The 14,483-nt window shown below is 46.9% G+C and overlaps 8 protein-coding genes across 8 annotated transcripts; 3 read left to right on the forward strand and 5 right to left on the reverse strand.

Moving 5' to 3' along the window:
• Positions 1-66: 66 nt before the first annotated feature.
• On the forward strand, positions 67-1,228 carry N7469_001223 (putative NAD binding Rossmann fold oxidoreductase; the record flags this gene model as incomplete). Its single annotated transcript, XM_056640143.1, has 2 exons — positions 67-393; positions 488-1,228. 2 exons carry the CDS (start codon positions 67-69, stop codon positions 1,226-1,228), a joined length of 1,068 nt encoding a protein of 355 aa, XP_056505900.1.
• Positions 1,229-1,628: 400 nt separating this feature from the next.
• N7469_001224 (uncharacterized protein) lies at positions 1,629-2,054 on the reverse strand (the record flags this gene model as incomplete). Its single annotated transcript, XM_056640144.1, has 2 exons — positions 1,629-1,667; positions 1,714-2,054. The coding sequence occupies 2 exons, from the start codon at positions 2,052-2,054 to the stop codon at positions 1,634-1,636; spliced, it is 375 nt and encodes a 124-aa protein (XP_056505901.1). The 3' UTR covers positions 1,629-1,633.
• An 846-nt stretch (positions 2,055-2,900) lies between these two features.
• N7469_001225 (inositol oxygenase) lies at positions 2,901-3,863 on the reverse strand (the record flags this gene model as incomplete). The annotated part of the gene is made up of 1 exon (XM_056640145.1): positions 2,901-3,863. The coding sequence occupies one exon, from the start codon at positions 3,861-3,863 to the stop codon at positions 2,901-2,903; it is 963 nt and encodes a 320-aa protein (XP_056505902.1).
• A 1,040-nt stretch (positions 3,864-4,903) lies between these two features.
• N7469_001226 (putative glycerol dehydrogenase) lies at positions 4,904-5,977 on the forward strand (the record flags this gene model as incomplete). The annotated part of the gene is made up of 3 exons (XM_056640146.1): positions 4,904-5,264; positions 5,337-5,717; positions 5,778-5,977. 3 exons carry the CDS (start codon positions 4,904-4,906, stop codon positions 5,975-5,977), a joined length of 942 nt encoding a protein of 313 aa, XP_056505903.1.
• Positions 5,978-6,312: 335 nt separating this feature from the next.
• Positions 6,313-7,155, reverse strand: N7469_001227 (Zn(II)2Cys6 transcription factor domain-containing protein; the record flags this gene model as incomplete). Its single annotated transcript, XM_056640147.1, has 1 exon — positions 6,313-7,155. The coding sequence occupies one exon, from the start codon at positions 7,153-7,155 to the stop codon at positions 6,313-6,315; it is 843 nt and encodes a 280-aa protein (XP_056505904.1).
• A 955-nt stretch (positions 7,156-8,110) lies between these two features.
• On the forward strand, positions 8,111-10,120 carry N7469_001228 (sugar porter family MFS transporter; the record flags this gene model as incomplete). Its single annotated transcript, XM_056640148.1, has 8 exons — positions 8,111-8,173; positions 8,237-8,288; positions 8,350-8,605; positions 8,667-8,915; positions 8,971-9,212; positions 9,282-9,669; positions 9,731-9,861; positions 9,918-10,120. 8 exons carry the CDS (start codon positions 8,111-8,113, stop codon positions 10,118-10,120), a joined length of 1,584 nt encoding a protein of 527 aa, XP_056505905.1.
• Positions 10,121-10,667: 547 nt separating this feature from the next.
• N7469_001229 (uncharacterized protein) lies at positions 10,668-12,506 on the reverse strand (the record flags this gene model as incomplete). The annotated part of the gene is made up of 1 exon (XM_056640149.1): positions 10,668-12,506. The coding sequence occupies one exon, from the start codon at positions 12,504-12,506 to the stop codon at positions 10,668-10,670; it is 1,839 nt and encodes a 612-aa protein (XP_056505906.1).
• A 287-nt stretch (positions 12,507-12,793) lies between these two features.
• N7469_001230 (uncharacterized protein) lies at positions 12,794-14,276 on the reverse strand (the record flags this gene model as incomplete). The annotated part of the gene is made up of 2 exons (XM_056640150.1): positions 12,794-12,919; positions 13,035-14,276. 2 exons carry the CDS (start codon positions 14,274-14,276, stop codon positions 12,794-12,796), a joined length of 1,368 nt encoding a protein of 455 aa, XP_056505907.1.
• Between the last annotated feature and the right edge of the window lie 207 nt (positions 14,277-14,483).

Genomic DNA, 14,483 nt, shown 5'->3' on the forward strand with positions numbered 1-14,483 from the left:
GATATTATAAACGAGCTGAACAACATCACAATCTATTCTACATATATTCAATTGTTTCAAAAAAAAATGTCCGCCCGCAGAATGAAAATTGGCTGTGCCGGTCTCGGTCGCATGGGCAAGCGTCATGCCTTGAATTTCTTAGAGCGTACTCCTCGCGCAGAACTCGTTGCTGCTAGCTCGCCTGATCCTGCGGAACTCGAATGGGCAAAGACACACCTGGTCCCATTTGGAGTGAAAATCTATGAGAATTATGATGATATGCTCAAGCATGAGGGTCTTGAGGCTGTTGTGGTTGCATCGGCCACCGCTGTTCACGCCGAGCAGGCAATTAAGGCAATTGAAGCAGACAAGCATGTTCTCTGTGAGAAGCCATTATCAACAAGTGTGGAGGTGGTAAGTTTAACATCCTTATAACTAAACTCCTTTGCAGTGATTATGTGGTAAATTATGGAACATACCACTCATATACTTTATTCTCTGTATATAGTCCCAATCCGTCGTCGATGCCGCATCCAAGAAACCAAATCTGAAAGTCATGTGTGGATTCTCTCGTCGCTTCGACAAATCTTACCGTGACGCTTATTCCAAAATGCAAGCCGGTTCTATCGGTGCACCATCCGTACTCCGCAGCCAAACATGCGATAAGCTCGATCCATCCGGTTTCTTTGTCGCATATGCGCAATTCTCCGGTGGAATCTTCGTCGATTGCTCCATTCACGATATTGATCTAACGCTGTGGTTCTTTGGTGCGGACAGCAAGATCAACTCTGTCTCAGCGGTAGGCATCACAGCCGTGGAACCTGATCTCCGCAAACACAACGATCGCGATAATGCGGTTGGACTGGTTGAGTTCCATGATGGCAAGATTGCTTATTTCTATGCTTCGCGGATGATGGCGGCAGGTCAGGAAGATACTACTGAAATCATCGGTACCAAGGGTAAATTAGCCGTGAATACTCAACCTGCGATGAATCATGTCAATTTGTTCGATGAGACTGGTGTTCGTCGGGAGATTCCTCAGACTTATTGGGATCGATTCGAGTATGCTTTTGTTACTGAGGCGAATGAGTTTACTGCGGCTGTCTTGGACAACAAGCCTCTTCCTCTGGAACTCACTGCTGCTGTCCAGGCTGTGCGTATTGGTGCTGCATTGCAGGAGTCTTTGATTACTGGGAATAAGATCTTGTTTGATGAGCAGGGTAATCGGATTGAGACTGCTCGTCTTTGAGAATTTGCATGCTTAGCGATACATTTTAGTTCGGGTCTCTATATGAACGGAAATGGAAATAGAATAATGACTACTCCGAAATTAATATGAGTAGTGCAGGCTTTGTGAAAAAAGATGATTACCTTGAAGGTTTCTACTAGGAATACATCGGGAGCGTGACGACAGTCATTCTCGAAATCGGCTTGACCAGTACACACTCGAGACTTGTTCCTGGGCCACGAATCACTGTGCTATCTAAGTCGCTATTTACGGCGGCCCTCAAACTAAATATGCTCTACTCAATAAACGAATATGCTCAGGTCTTCGCAGTGGGCTCGAGAAAGAGAGTAGTAGTAAAGCCGATGCGTAAAACGCAATATAGCTGAAGTCGATAACAGATTTTATTAGATATACTTCCTTCCTCAACTAAACCTCACCACCTTGTTTCCTTGTTCGATCGCTTATTTTAGCTATTAGTAGTCACTCATTATTTTATAGTTATAAACTGCTCACTTTGATCAGTCACCGTAACCTCCTTATCAGCATCGAATTCCATATCCTCTGAAAGCTGCCAGGACCTAGTAGAATAGGTCTGATAGGGTTCAATAGTAACAATTCTTCCAGTGAATCTTTTTTTAGTCTCTCCAGGGCAAAGTAAAGTTAAAGGGTCATCGGTATCTTTCTCATTGTAGAGTGTTAACTTCACATCGGAGTCGTTCGATACGGTGATATTGTCATTCACAAATTTTGCTGTGTGCATCGTGGAATATAATATTTGTCCTTGGTGTAATGAATACAGTCTGGACCAGGCTTTGGTGAAGAAGTGTCTTCTTATAATACTCCCCATCTTCTGCTAAATTTATTGTGAACTTCGTGTCTTCGACGCGATATTTATATGGCGGTTGATAATATAACGTCATCGTGGTCAGTCTTTCACTACATCTCTCTTAGTATGATGTCATTGAATAGCCCCACTGCCTGCGTACCCGTCCAACCCTTTTATAGAACAATCTACTCATTTCTTCAAATTCACATTGATTTACTGGTATTCATAGGCGATAAACCTTAAAGGGTCAGTGTACTGTGGAATTTGCAACTTACAGTAGCCCTCAACTTAAGATAGTCTGCTCGATAAACGATCTGCGCTAAGGCCTTGGCGGTGGGGCTGAGAATGAAAATCTCAGTGTGTACTGGTCAAGCCGATTTCGAGAATGACTGTACTAAGTGTCTGCCCAGTTGTGTTGTGAGTATTTGATAGACAAAATATTCGTCTGTCCTCATAGATACTAATGATGCGTATGTGGTACTACGCATGGATAGGACTAGCAGTGTAGTTGCAAATGCCGAGTGATCATCATGGATGGAAGGGCCTTGTCGGCGTTTGAAATCTCCCTCTTTTGTTGCTATTAAATAGCCTTAATTCTTCATCTATAAGCTGGTTGGTCTCAAAAATCCATCTCAGTAGTATAGTAATGATCTACGTATAATACGTAGTAAGGAAAAGGTGGAAGTAATCGTATGTGGAACCTGTCCTTTTGAGGACTGTGATCATGCATTTGTTATCGTTAAGATGTTTTCGAACGCTTCATGAAGATAGAGGTAAAGACAAAATATGGGAATCTCAAAATATCGTAGCTAAGAAGTGAAAATGTGAATGCCAGGGAATCTCTATTTGCACTTTCGAACCTCGGATTTACCACCGGACAACCTTGTTGGGGAAGTACTCGTCAATCAGCTCCAAGTAGTAAGGCTTGAGTTCCTCGGCACTGGGAATGCCATCACTCTTGCTGTACAAGTCATAAGGGTTGAAAGCCTTGACGGCTCGGAGCATCTCCTTGTCATGATCATCCATCAGCTCGTGATAGGCGCCGGCGCTGTGCCAGGGGTAGAAAGAGTGGTAACGGATCATGGCAAGGGCTTCGTCAGGAAGGGTAGACTGCTCCTTTGCGATGTGGTAGAGGTACTCGTCGTGGCCCCACGAGAGCATAACTTTGTCGAGACCGCAGCCAGGACTGTAGATACCGTACTTGGTGTCGTAAACGGGGTGGTTGAAGTCCTCGTTGTCCTTGAAGGATTCACGGCCGTAGATGATGCGCTCGTCGAATCCGATACCAACAGGGAAAGTATCTCCAACCACATCCCACTGTCCCTGAGCGTCGTAGAAGAAAAGCAGTTTGCCCAGATCGTGAATAAGTCCACACAGTTGCATCCAGCGGGGCTTGCCATCGCGACGGATTGCCTCGGCGGATTGGAGCAAGTGTTCAATCTGGGAAAGACTGGTATCAGGGTCTGACTCGTCGATGAGTGTGTTCAGCTTCTCCATCGCCTCCCAAACGGTCATCTCGGCGCGGGTCTTGCTGTGGAAATCATGGCGGGCCTTCAAGTTGTAGGCAACGGTTTGCTTGGTATGTTGCTCCTTGTAGAAGTTCTTGACGCGGTCGCAGGCATCCTCATACTGGCGAAAGTTGGTCTTGTCCTTCTCCTTATCGAATTCAGACTCGTCGTACAGACCTCTCTCTTCGGCCTCTTTCCTCATGTTGGCCTTCATGACATTAACCTCGTCGATGGCGTCTGAGGTCTCCTCCAAAGCCTGGCCATCCCGCATCTTGTTAGGGATAACGGGGGCAGGGGCATTCTCAAGGGCGACAGGTGCCATTTTGATTGTTCTGAACCAGGAAAATTGGGTTGGGCAGAAGATGAAATGGGATGATTTGCAAGATCGAGTAGCAAAAAAAAAATAAATAAATAAATAAGAATAAAAAAAAACTGAAATTATCGATAGCAAGTCTCTGTTTTGATAATGATCAGATTCCTCACTAGTGTAAGTCTAGATGATGAAAGAATCGAGATGACCCTGGAGTAGATCCATTTTTATAGAGAATGGTCAATCGCATCCATATTTCCGACAGAACAGTCAAAGTCCGGGGAATATTACCCTATGATTTGCAGCGATGGCTAGGAAGAACAAGCATCATGGAGCCACGATCACGGATTCCAGAATCCGTGCTTAGATAGACTTGTAGACATGAGAGATCTGATTGGATCAAGAAATGTGGATGCCCAGTGGATTCGTGGGGGAATGTGATGTCAGGCGGCGTGAGAGTGTCTCTCTTTGACCCCACGAGGATTCTGGTTTCCGGCTGACCCTTTTCTCTTCGTTGGCTGGCTGATTTCAAACTTCACTTCTTTTCTTTTCCTTTCCAGTTCCCGGTTCCTGGCCATCCTCGCCGAAGCATTTCCGAATCGAGGGACAATAAAGGTCCCGTTGCCGATGTTTACTCTCATCCGATGCGGGGACCCAACATCATGAGGGGACTCAGTAGGAGGAAGGATATCTCCTGATGTCCCAAGTGAGAAGAGAGTAAAATGTATCATCTCAGGAATACCTTCATAGATAAGGAAATATGTATATACATATCAACCAGATCGAAAGAAATGGAATCTGGATGGGCTCAATGCGATTGTGATTGATGGAGAATTCCAAAGGGGGAAAAATGGCGGGGCAAACCCCCCCCCCCCACACGCGGGGGAGATTCGGCTTAACTTTACATCGAAAGAGCGAGTCTTCTTCACTTCCGTCTCCAACATTTCTCTCTTTCTCTCTTTCTTTCTTTCTTCCTTTCTTTCTTTCTTTCTCTTCATAATCTCAAAGTCTCAATCGAACTTCTTTATTATATCACAATAAAATCTTACACAATGGCTGCTGCAGACGTCCGTTTTAAGCTCAACACCGGCGCTGAGATCCCTGCCCTTGGTTTGGGAACATGGCAATCTGGCCCTGGTGAGGTCGCCAACGCTGTCCAGCACGCTATCAAGTCTGGATATCGTCACATCGACACTGCCCTCTGCTACGGAAATGAGCACGAGGTCGGTCAGGGCATCAAGGAGGCCATTGATGCTGGCATTGTCAAGCGCGAGGACCTCTTCGTTACTACTAAGCTCTGGTGCTCTTTCCATGACCGTGTTGAGGAGGGTCTTCAGACCAGCTTGAAGAACCTTGGTCTAGACTATCTGGACCTCTACCTGATGCATTGGCCTCTGGCTATGAACTCTAAGGGTAAGGAACTTACAGTACTCCCAGCTTGCGGTTTAATCTAGCCCCAGTTCATATCTAACATCCAAAAACCAGGTAACCACAACATCTTCCCTAAGCTAGCTGATGGAAGCCGTGACATCGTTCACAGCCACAGTCATGTTACCACCTGGAAGAGCATGGAAAAGTTAGTGGCCACCGGAAAGGTCAAGGCCATTGGTGTCTCCAACTACAGTGTCCAATATCTGGAGGAGCTTTTGCCCCAGGCAATCATTACCCCCGCCGCCAACCAGATCGAGAACCACCCTTCGCTGCCCCAGCAAGAGATCGTTGATTTCTGCAATAAGAAGGGTATCCACATTACTGCGTACAGTCCCCTAGGTAGCACCGGCAGCCCTCTTTTCACTGCTGCGCCTATTGTTGAAGTTGCCCAGAAGCGTGGCGTCACTCCTGCCACTGTTCTCCTAAGTTGGCACAGTAAGTTAATTATCAGGGCATTTTCTACTTTATTGAAAACATCACTAACTAGAAAATTAGTCGCCCGTGGCTCCTCTGTCCTCGCCAAGTCCGTCACCCCCGCTCGCATCGAGGCGAACCGCAATGATCTCGTCCACCTGGACGCCGAGGATATGGCTACTATCAAGAAGTACTCCGACGATTTGACTGCCAACAAGAAGCTCCAACGTTTTGTCTTCCCTCCCTTCGGTGTCAACTTTGGATTCCCCGACAAGGTTTGACTAGCCCGGGCACAACTTTGAGGTTTCTAATAAAGAGGACTACGTACATAGACGTGAAAATATCGGCTGGGCCTAAGGGTATGGTTATTTTATGACATGATAGACACGAAGGATGTAAATAGCTCATTGTTTAGAGATTTTGGGTGATATGCAGTATATCCACTGCAGTGTTATGAAACATAATGAAAACATCCACGCAATTATTTGGGCCCCATCCATAGATCGAACATTTCTTTCTTGTAAGAACACTGGTCGACTGGTATGACCCGCTCAGACAAATGTGGAGGCCTTCTCATTCTCTCCCTTTGTATTGAAAAACTCTGACATAATTCAAATTAACTCATCATCATAGGGAACCAGGACATCAACAAATGCTCACTTAACAAATAAGTATTGAGCAGGTTTCTAAACAGCGTATCATCGCATTCAACATCAGATATGCTATCAATATTTGGAGATGTCGGACTCAAGAGCACAGAAGGCGAAGCACCTTCTTGTATGGACGATATTGAAGAGCAAATCTGGTCTGTCGTATCAGATGCCATCTCATCTGCAGACCACATCTCTAATAATGGCGGGAACTCCATGTCATCCTCGGCGTTCAGGTCAATTATATCATCAAAAAGACAGGCTGTTGAGTCCCAATCTTCTGTGAGCCCCATACCCAATTCCTCCAGAATATCGGAGCTATTTTTCATCCTTGTACAGGAACCTCTCATGTCCAAATCTACCCATTCGCCTACTGGTACGGCACTAGTAGCTGGCGAGTTTAGTTGCTCGAACTGATCTGAGGCAACAGTGGTATCCCCTAAGGATGATATCGACCATGCTTCATCTATGGCACTCTTTAGGCTCGCTGACTGCTCAGGCTCCTCCTGGAGGTCTGGAATATTTTGCTCGGTAGCGGTATCGTGTGCTCGTTTCGCGTTGACCTGCTGCAATTTCCCACGTCGCCCACGTTTTCGCAATCTTCGTTGTATAGAGCAGTCGATGCCCTTCTTTCGACAACGTGTACAAGGGTCTGAGAATATCATATCGCATCGCACTCGTCTAGCGTGACATGCATCACAAGCAACCCTGTTTCGTCTCCATTGTCTCTTGCCGTTCGGGAGCTCGGTCGGACCGTGATCGGGACGTAATGGCATCCCGGGAAATCGCAGGATCTCTTCGTGATTCATTGTTATTGGAGATTCTCGAGACAAAGCTGTGCTAGAAAGGCTGGTCTTTCATGGGGGGGGGCTCTTGACGGTTACGGCCAGCAGAACGGGGGGTGGGTTTACAGTCTTAGGTCTACGGGATTCAATTTTCTTTACGAGATTTCTCGCTTCGTCCACTGCAAAGGCTTTGCCCTGGGAGGAAACTTGGCCTCGGTATTTAGTATTGCAAATTCAACAATAATGCCTCACCGAACCAACCAGCCACACCTGTCATCCCCCACATTTTATCCGCCGGCGGGTGATACTAACCTGATCCTCGCTGTTTTGGGCAAAAGGACTCCGCGAAACATACTCCCGATCGGCGACATTTCCCCGGCCCAGCCGACTCGATGATTGGTTGAAAGTGAATACGCTAAACCATATCTGATACTAGCGCCGTTCTCCGTCTACTATACTCGCCAATCCTCGTTTAATTATTGTACTGCCGAGCAGATAGAACGATAGCGAGATCTAGGAGATTTCCTGTGATTCATTTGAGGGAATGAGATGAAATCATGAGGTAGTACAGTCTAGCAGACAATGGGGTCTGGCCCTATTCTGGAATGCTACGAAGACATGTCGTCGGCAATGCTAGCATTGTGTATTCAAACGGGGCGTCGGCAGGTATGCATCGGACAATCCCCAGTTCACGTTCTCCGAATCAGTTATTTGTCCCTGTTAAAAAAATTAAAAAATAACCTTGGAGCCCCGCAAATCGTCTTCATCTTGGACCGTCTGGGGTCGGACCGTACTGTTCCTTTTTCGTCTGATTCCTGACGTACCACTTTCCCCAATCTGCTTCGGCACGCTCTGTCAAAAGCTATAAAGTCAGGAGTTCAGAAAACTCCTTCCTACTTCTTCTGGTTTCCTTCTGGTATCTTCTTGTAGAGTACTCAGGTCCACTTTCTACCAATATATTCCCTTTCTCAGAAGTGAAATGCCGTTCACCAAGGCGCCCTACCTCGGGCTCACAGGAGGATGGCTCACCTTTTGGCTAACGGTACGCTACTCCGCCATATACCCCTTAAAGCCTGTGGCCTATACTAACCAGAGCGCTGAATAGGTCGCCTGTGCCACTGATATGATGCTTTTTGGCTATGATCAGGGTGTCTTCAGTTCGTCATACTAGTACCCTCACACAACCCAGTTCAACGCTAAAAGATTCATTCTGTATAGGTGGCGTGGTGGTAACCCCTGACTTTCTCAAAGTCCACGATCTAGAAGGCCCATCAAAAACCAAAGTCCTCTCCACGGTTGCTGCCATCTATGACGTTGGCTGTTTCTTTGGAGCTATCCTAGCCTTCACCGTTGGCGAGCGACTAGGTCGCAAGAAATCCATCCTTTTGGGCACCGTCATCATGGCAATCGGAACCATCCTCCAAGCATCATCTTATAGCCTCGCGCAGATGTTTATTGGCAGGATCATACTCGGGTGAGGAAATTGAAGTTCAGCGAGCTATCAGCCAAGCGTACAGTACTGATTCATCGTCTAGTCTGGGAAATGGAATCAACACGGCAACGGCACCCATCTGGCAGACGGAAACTGCCCAAGCTAAATGGAGAGGGAAACTTGTTATATTGGACCTTGGGTTGAACGTTGGGGGATACTGTATAGTCAACTGGATTAATTACGGTCTTTCGTTCCATGAGGGTGCTATTGCCTGGCGGTTACCGATCTCCCTGCAACTGATTTTCATCGCCATCCTGCTCACTACGATTCCCTGGCTTCCAGAATCTCCTAGGTATGCTATTTCATGTCATTATCGACGTGCTGAATACTGTTCTGACAAGACCAAGGTGGCTTATGACGCAATCCCGAGAGGACGAGGCGATGGAGGTTCTTGCTTGCGTCGAGGCCACCTCCGCTGATGACCCTCTTATTTTAACCCAGCGCGATGAGATCAAATTCAGTATCACATATGAGCTGGATAACGCCGTTCCATGGCGTGATCTACTACGCCGAAACAAAAGCGATAACACAAAGACGCTACGCAGGTTGCTTTTGGGAGCAGGGACACAGGCCATGCAACAATTTCAAGGTAGGTCACATTTACGCCTCTATGATGGAATTCCTTGGGTATGTTCACTAACCTCTATGGGATCTTAAGGTATCAATATCATGAGTTACTATCTTCCCTTCGTTTTGATGAACTCGGTTGGGCTCTCTGATAGCATGGCTCGACTATTAACAGCCTGCAATGCAACCTCATATTTCATATTCTCGTGCGCTGCCGCCGCGGTGGTTGAAAAGGTTGGCCGGCGGGGATTAATGATGATGTCGGGCTCAGGCCAGCTCATCTCCTTTTTGGTTATTACTATTCTACTCGCTCTCGCTGAAAGAGATACAGTTTATGCGACTGTTTCTGTTGCCTTCTTCTTTCTCTTTCATATAGCCTTTGGAATGGGAATGCTGGGGGTACCGTGGCTCTATCCAACCGAGATCAACTCGCTTCCCATGAGAACGAAAGGCGCAGCAGTTTCAACAGCGACTAATTGGTATGCCCTTAACGGGGTCTCAAGCGTGATTTAATACTGATTGGAAATATATGCTCTACAGGATCACCAACTTTGCCATTGTTGAGATCACGCCGATTGGCATTCAAAGTATCGGATGGAAGTTCTGGATTGTGTGGACTGTTCTCAATGCAGTTTTTCTACCAGTAATTTACTTCTTATATCCTGAGACTGGTAAGCTATCTATCGAGACTCTATATTATTTTATACACGCTGACTTAGACTACTAGCGCATCGAGCTCTGGAAGATATGGATGCGTATTACCGATCTAATCCCCCTCTCATAGTGGCAAGGGACGCAGATGCCATTTCCACGAAGCGACCGACTCAGTACATTTATCATGAGGATGAAGAAATTCAAAGGAATGCCAAAGTGGCTGCCTCTGGAAATGCCGTATATGCTGAACATGTGGACGAGGTTTTTAGTGACTGAGGATGGCAAGATTACCTTGTGGAATCCCGATTATGAACTGGCTCTTGTATGAAAGAATGAACGCTCTTTTCGAAAGTAGTGGCTTCATTCAAGCCATAGTGTTACTATGGGAAACTATACTATATGAGAGTACAGTTCGAACTTTGCCAATTCATAGTTGAAGTCATATAGAGTGTCCACGCGGATGTTCCCATGGACACTGTCCAGTGCACATTCTCAACCGCAAGACTGCGATCTCATTTCTCTCATGAAAAATAGAAAACTTCGCGAATTTAACAAAAGAAACAGTCAAAATAAAAGTTGAAGACACGTATAGCTCAAATAAGAGTGAGTGCGCGCTCATTTAGGAATAGCCCGAGTTTCACCTCACCCTTCATCCTTCAGTCAGTTCAGAGTTTGAGATGAAATATGAGAAAAATGGAGGGATAAGATATCAAGTGGAAAACACCTTGAGTCTTATGGATCATTGAAAAGATATAATGAAAACTTAAATAGAAAGTATCAGATGATTGGAAAAAGAAATCTGTGCAATTTCGAATATACAAAGCTAATACAATTTGTCCCTCAGTTCTCTCTCCCATCTCTTTCCCCCACGTCTAATATCCTTCCTCTTCCTCGTCCGCTTGAGGGCCTCCATCTGAGGAAGCTTTAAGCCCACCCATTGGCGTAGAAGCGATAGCTCTAGGATTGTTACATCTGGGCCAAGCCTTCTGTCATCGATGGTGACCATCTCGCGGTATGCGAGTACTTCTAAGTCTGACTCCCGAAGGTGACCAGGGGGCCAGACGTGGCTGTGGTACCTGTGTACCGCGCGTACGCGGCGCTCCTCTCGAAGCCGAACGACCTCCATGATCAGACCGACGCGCGCGACCCCTCGCTGCTTCAAAATATCGAGCAGCTTCGTCAACACTTCGAATGGAAGCGTTAAGAGCATTGCAGAGGCGACTAACACGGCCTTGCTTGTCGGGGCAGTATCAGCAAAGGAGGGCATGCCTCCGAAGCGAAATCTCTCCAATGTTGGGTCCGAACATTGGGAGTGCGGCAAGGTCCACAGAGGATGGGAAATACGAGGAGAAACTATCTCCGCCTGAGCTCGGTCGTATACAACAAAATCGGCGGTGATTCCGTTGGCAATGAACTCTAAGGCCACATTGAGTGTGGCTGTAGCCCATCTATCCTCAAACTCGTTGATATGGGCGAGGCTCACTTTTCTGGGCCATGAGTGTTGGGGATCGTGACCACGGAGGGCTTCGTCGGCAATCGACCCGTTATGTACCTCCGGACAAGTGATCAGAAAACTGGAGGTTCTCATGCCGAAATGCAGAAGAACCTCGACCGTACTCCATTCCAGGAGACCAATTGCAAGTTCCATCCCCCTTTCCACAATCTTGGGTATATCTAGGAAGAGACCGGATGACGCATAGCACAATGCAAAACATGCCATGGATCTCTCCGGCAGATAGGGCTGCACACTTGACACGTAGCTCGGTATATCTGGGGTGCTGGCCAGTACTATATTCCGAAGGTTCTCGTCCTTGACCAAGGGCATGGAGTACAAGTAATGCAGAGCCATGCTGAAAGCCTGAATATGGTTGAAGGACGAGCCGACGATAGCATGGATATAATTCAAACCATCATCGTTACGGTAGCATCTTGCCTCCAGCACCTGACGCATGAATGGGCTTGCGTCGAGAACTGCCATGTGAGTGTAGAATACTTCCCAGTCTCCATTCTGATAGACCTCTTGGAGGTGCCGGCAGTCCTGAGTTCCTACAAGGATTTGAAGATCTGAATATGCTGGTTGGCCGAATTGATTCCGCAGATGTTCAACCAGGACGATATCGTGTTCGTGACGGGGAAGCGATGTGGCAGGCGAGGACTCGACTATCTTTTTGGCGTCAAAATATTCTCTCGGTGGAATTATTGGAGGATCCATGTGGGCACTGGCCTTTGGTGCAGCTAGCCCCAAACGAGTGATCTGGGCATATGACTTGCGCTTCGTGTACGACTTCACAGAATTGTCCTGGTAGATGAGGTTCCCATCGGAATGTGTTGCAGACAGTTTACTTGAGGGAATCTGCATTCCAGTACCAGTTTGACGTCTCAGAAACATATCAGGGGTCTCTGCCGAACTAGGACCCTTGGCCATAGTGGAGGAAATGGATGGTCCTCCAAGTGTGGGCTTAGAGCCCCTAGAGCTCGAACGGGAGCTCGAACGGGATTTCCGAGACATTTCATGGAATTTAGGGCCAACAGGATTGAAAAAGTCCCGGGAATTCGGTACGAAAGATGTGACCGCGGGCGATTGCGAGCTTCGCGGAAGGATCGACGGAGGAGTTTTTGTTTGAAGATTGCCGATGTCCTTCTCTGTAGTGGAGCTTTCCATGGCAGACATGCCAGTAGAATCTCCTTTTAGAGTAAATAAGATTGTATTCTCATGGAACTACATTGGGAAAGGATTCTGGAGAAAGGGACATGATATTTGGGGAGATTGGGGGATTTGAGGAGTTGTAATGGCAAGTGGAACGGATTGGATGGAAGGAAGGTGGCACTGGCGGAAAGTGGACGGTCTTCGCCAAACACTCCCGGCAGACGCACATAACATGGTGTCTTTGGACTCACCTAAATAAAACTGCAAATTTTCTTTGGTTAGAAGATCATGGTAAAAACAATTCACCGGACTGTGGGCACAGCAACAGCTCCGCTGTGGCAGAGGGCAAATCCAACAACCACACCCAAGCTTGGGATGGTGAAATCTACAGGCCGGTTGCCAAGAACATATTGAATGTGTGTGACACACTACATTCGGGTATGAAGAGTCCCATTGCATAAAAGGAATGAGTGCTCCTGCTATCCTCTCTCCTGGGTGTAGGTATTGGTACCGGTTATCATGGCTATACAAGCCAGTGCCCACGGACTCAAGGACAAAGTCTTCGTCAAATTTCTGTCTTTCCACGCCAGGAGTATCAATAAGGTGCTTTGCCTCAGATGAAAAAAATTGATTGGAGTCTTGCCTCATATTAACGAAGCTGTGGCTCGGGTTTGACGGGGGCTCAGATGCCATCTGTTCATTTTCATCAATATGAAGCACACCCGGTCCCTGTAGGCTTGTTGAACTCTGAGGATTTTCCATTGCTGTAGTCTCGACGCTGTTGATGATATCCTGAAGAACAGGCGATTGAGTGATATGCAAGGACCCAGTACTTGAGTATCGCTGAGGGGGTGATATCATCATTGTTTGAGCAACTTGAGGTACAATTGGTGCAAGTAAATTACGTTCGTCAGGGAAATAGGTCGCAGCATTGTAATATACATCACTCGTCGTTACCATGTCTTTCGCCTCGATAGTCAACTTCTCTTTGTCAGTGGGGTTCTTTGGCGATGAGCTATGCCCCATGGCGGTTTCGGCGGCGGCGGCGGTACCAGAGTTTCTCTCTGCATGCTTCTTCCCCGTATGTTTAGACTTGCGCCTGGCACCTGCCTTCTGTTTCTTCTTCTTCTTCTTTTTATTTCTTGTTGTTACATCGACAGTATCCGTGATTAAGTGGTCCTCGATCTTAGTGCCCTCAAATGTCGAACCCGCCGTGGGAGTAACTTTGTAAAAAATCTTTTCCGCATCCAGGCTCTCTGGTATACTTGAGATAGATTTGTGGGTATAAGGATGGTAGACGTAGATACACACACGACCTGATACTTTCGATTCTTCCAATGTAGCAGTGGTTGGAACGGCGAGGTTTGGAGGGTCGTCGTCGACATTATCGGTCCGAGGATCCGAATGAACATCCGATCCCCAATCAGGGGTCGTGACAGATGTTCCATTGCTGTTGTTGCAGCCAAAACCAAAGCCAACATCGTTGGCATCATCATGCTGGTCATACTCAAAGGGTTCGACTTCCTTACTCCGCAGTCGGTAGTAGTCTTGTGCCTTGGCTTCGATGTGCTTTCGAAGGTGCATTCTTAGAGATTCAGGGTTCTTTGACAAGCGAAGCTCAACGAGATCAGATAGAATGTTTTCATCAAGCATGCCAAGAAGAAGTCGATATTCATCGGGAACTAGGTCCATCCATGCTCCTTTTTTGCTGAAAGAAGCATTCTCAGTAGCAGCAATCCGCGAAACCACGCGGGAGAAATTTGGCTTTTCCTGTAGCCCGATCATGTTTGGATGCAAAATTCCAAGATATGATGAAGAAGACTTGGATCTAGCAGGAAAAATTCAGTTTTGAGTAGTTTCAACGGGTGCACCTGAGTGGTTTGAGAACAGAAGGGAAGTGGAAGGTTGTGAAGGGTGAACGGTTCTGTCGTGTTGTTGTTGACTTAAAAAGAGAAGGTGCAATTGCTTGGGCACGTGTGTGGCTTAATAGTC

This window comes from Penicillium citrinum (assembly GCF_028827155.1).
Source record: "Penicillium citrinum strain IBT 23319 chromosome Unknown utg000001l:1.0-4955037.0:1.0-4956770.0, whole genome shotgun sequence".
In the NCBI taxonomy this organism is placed as follows: Eukaryota; Fungi; Ascomycota; class Eurotiomycetes; order Eurotiales; family Aspergillaceae; genus Penicillium; species Penicillium citrinum.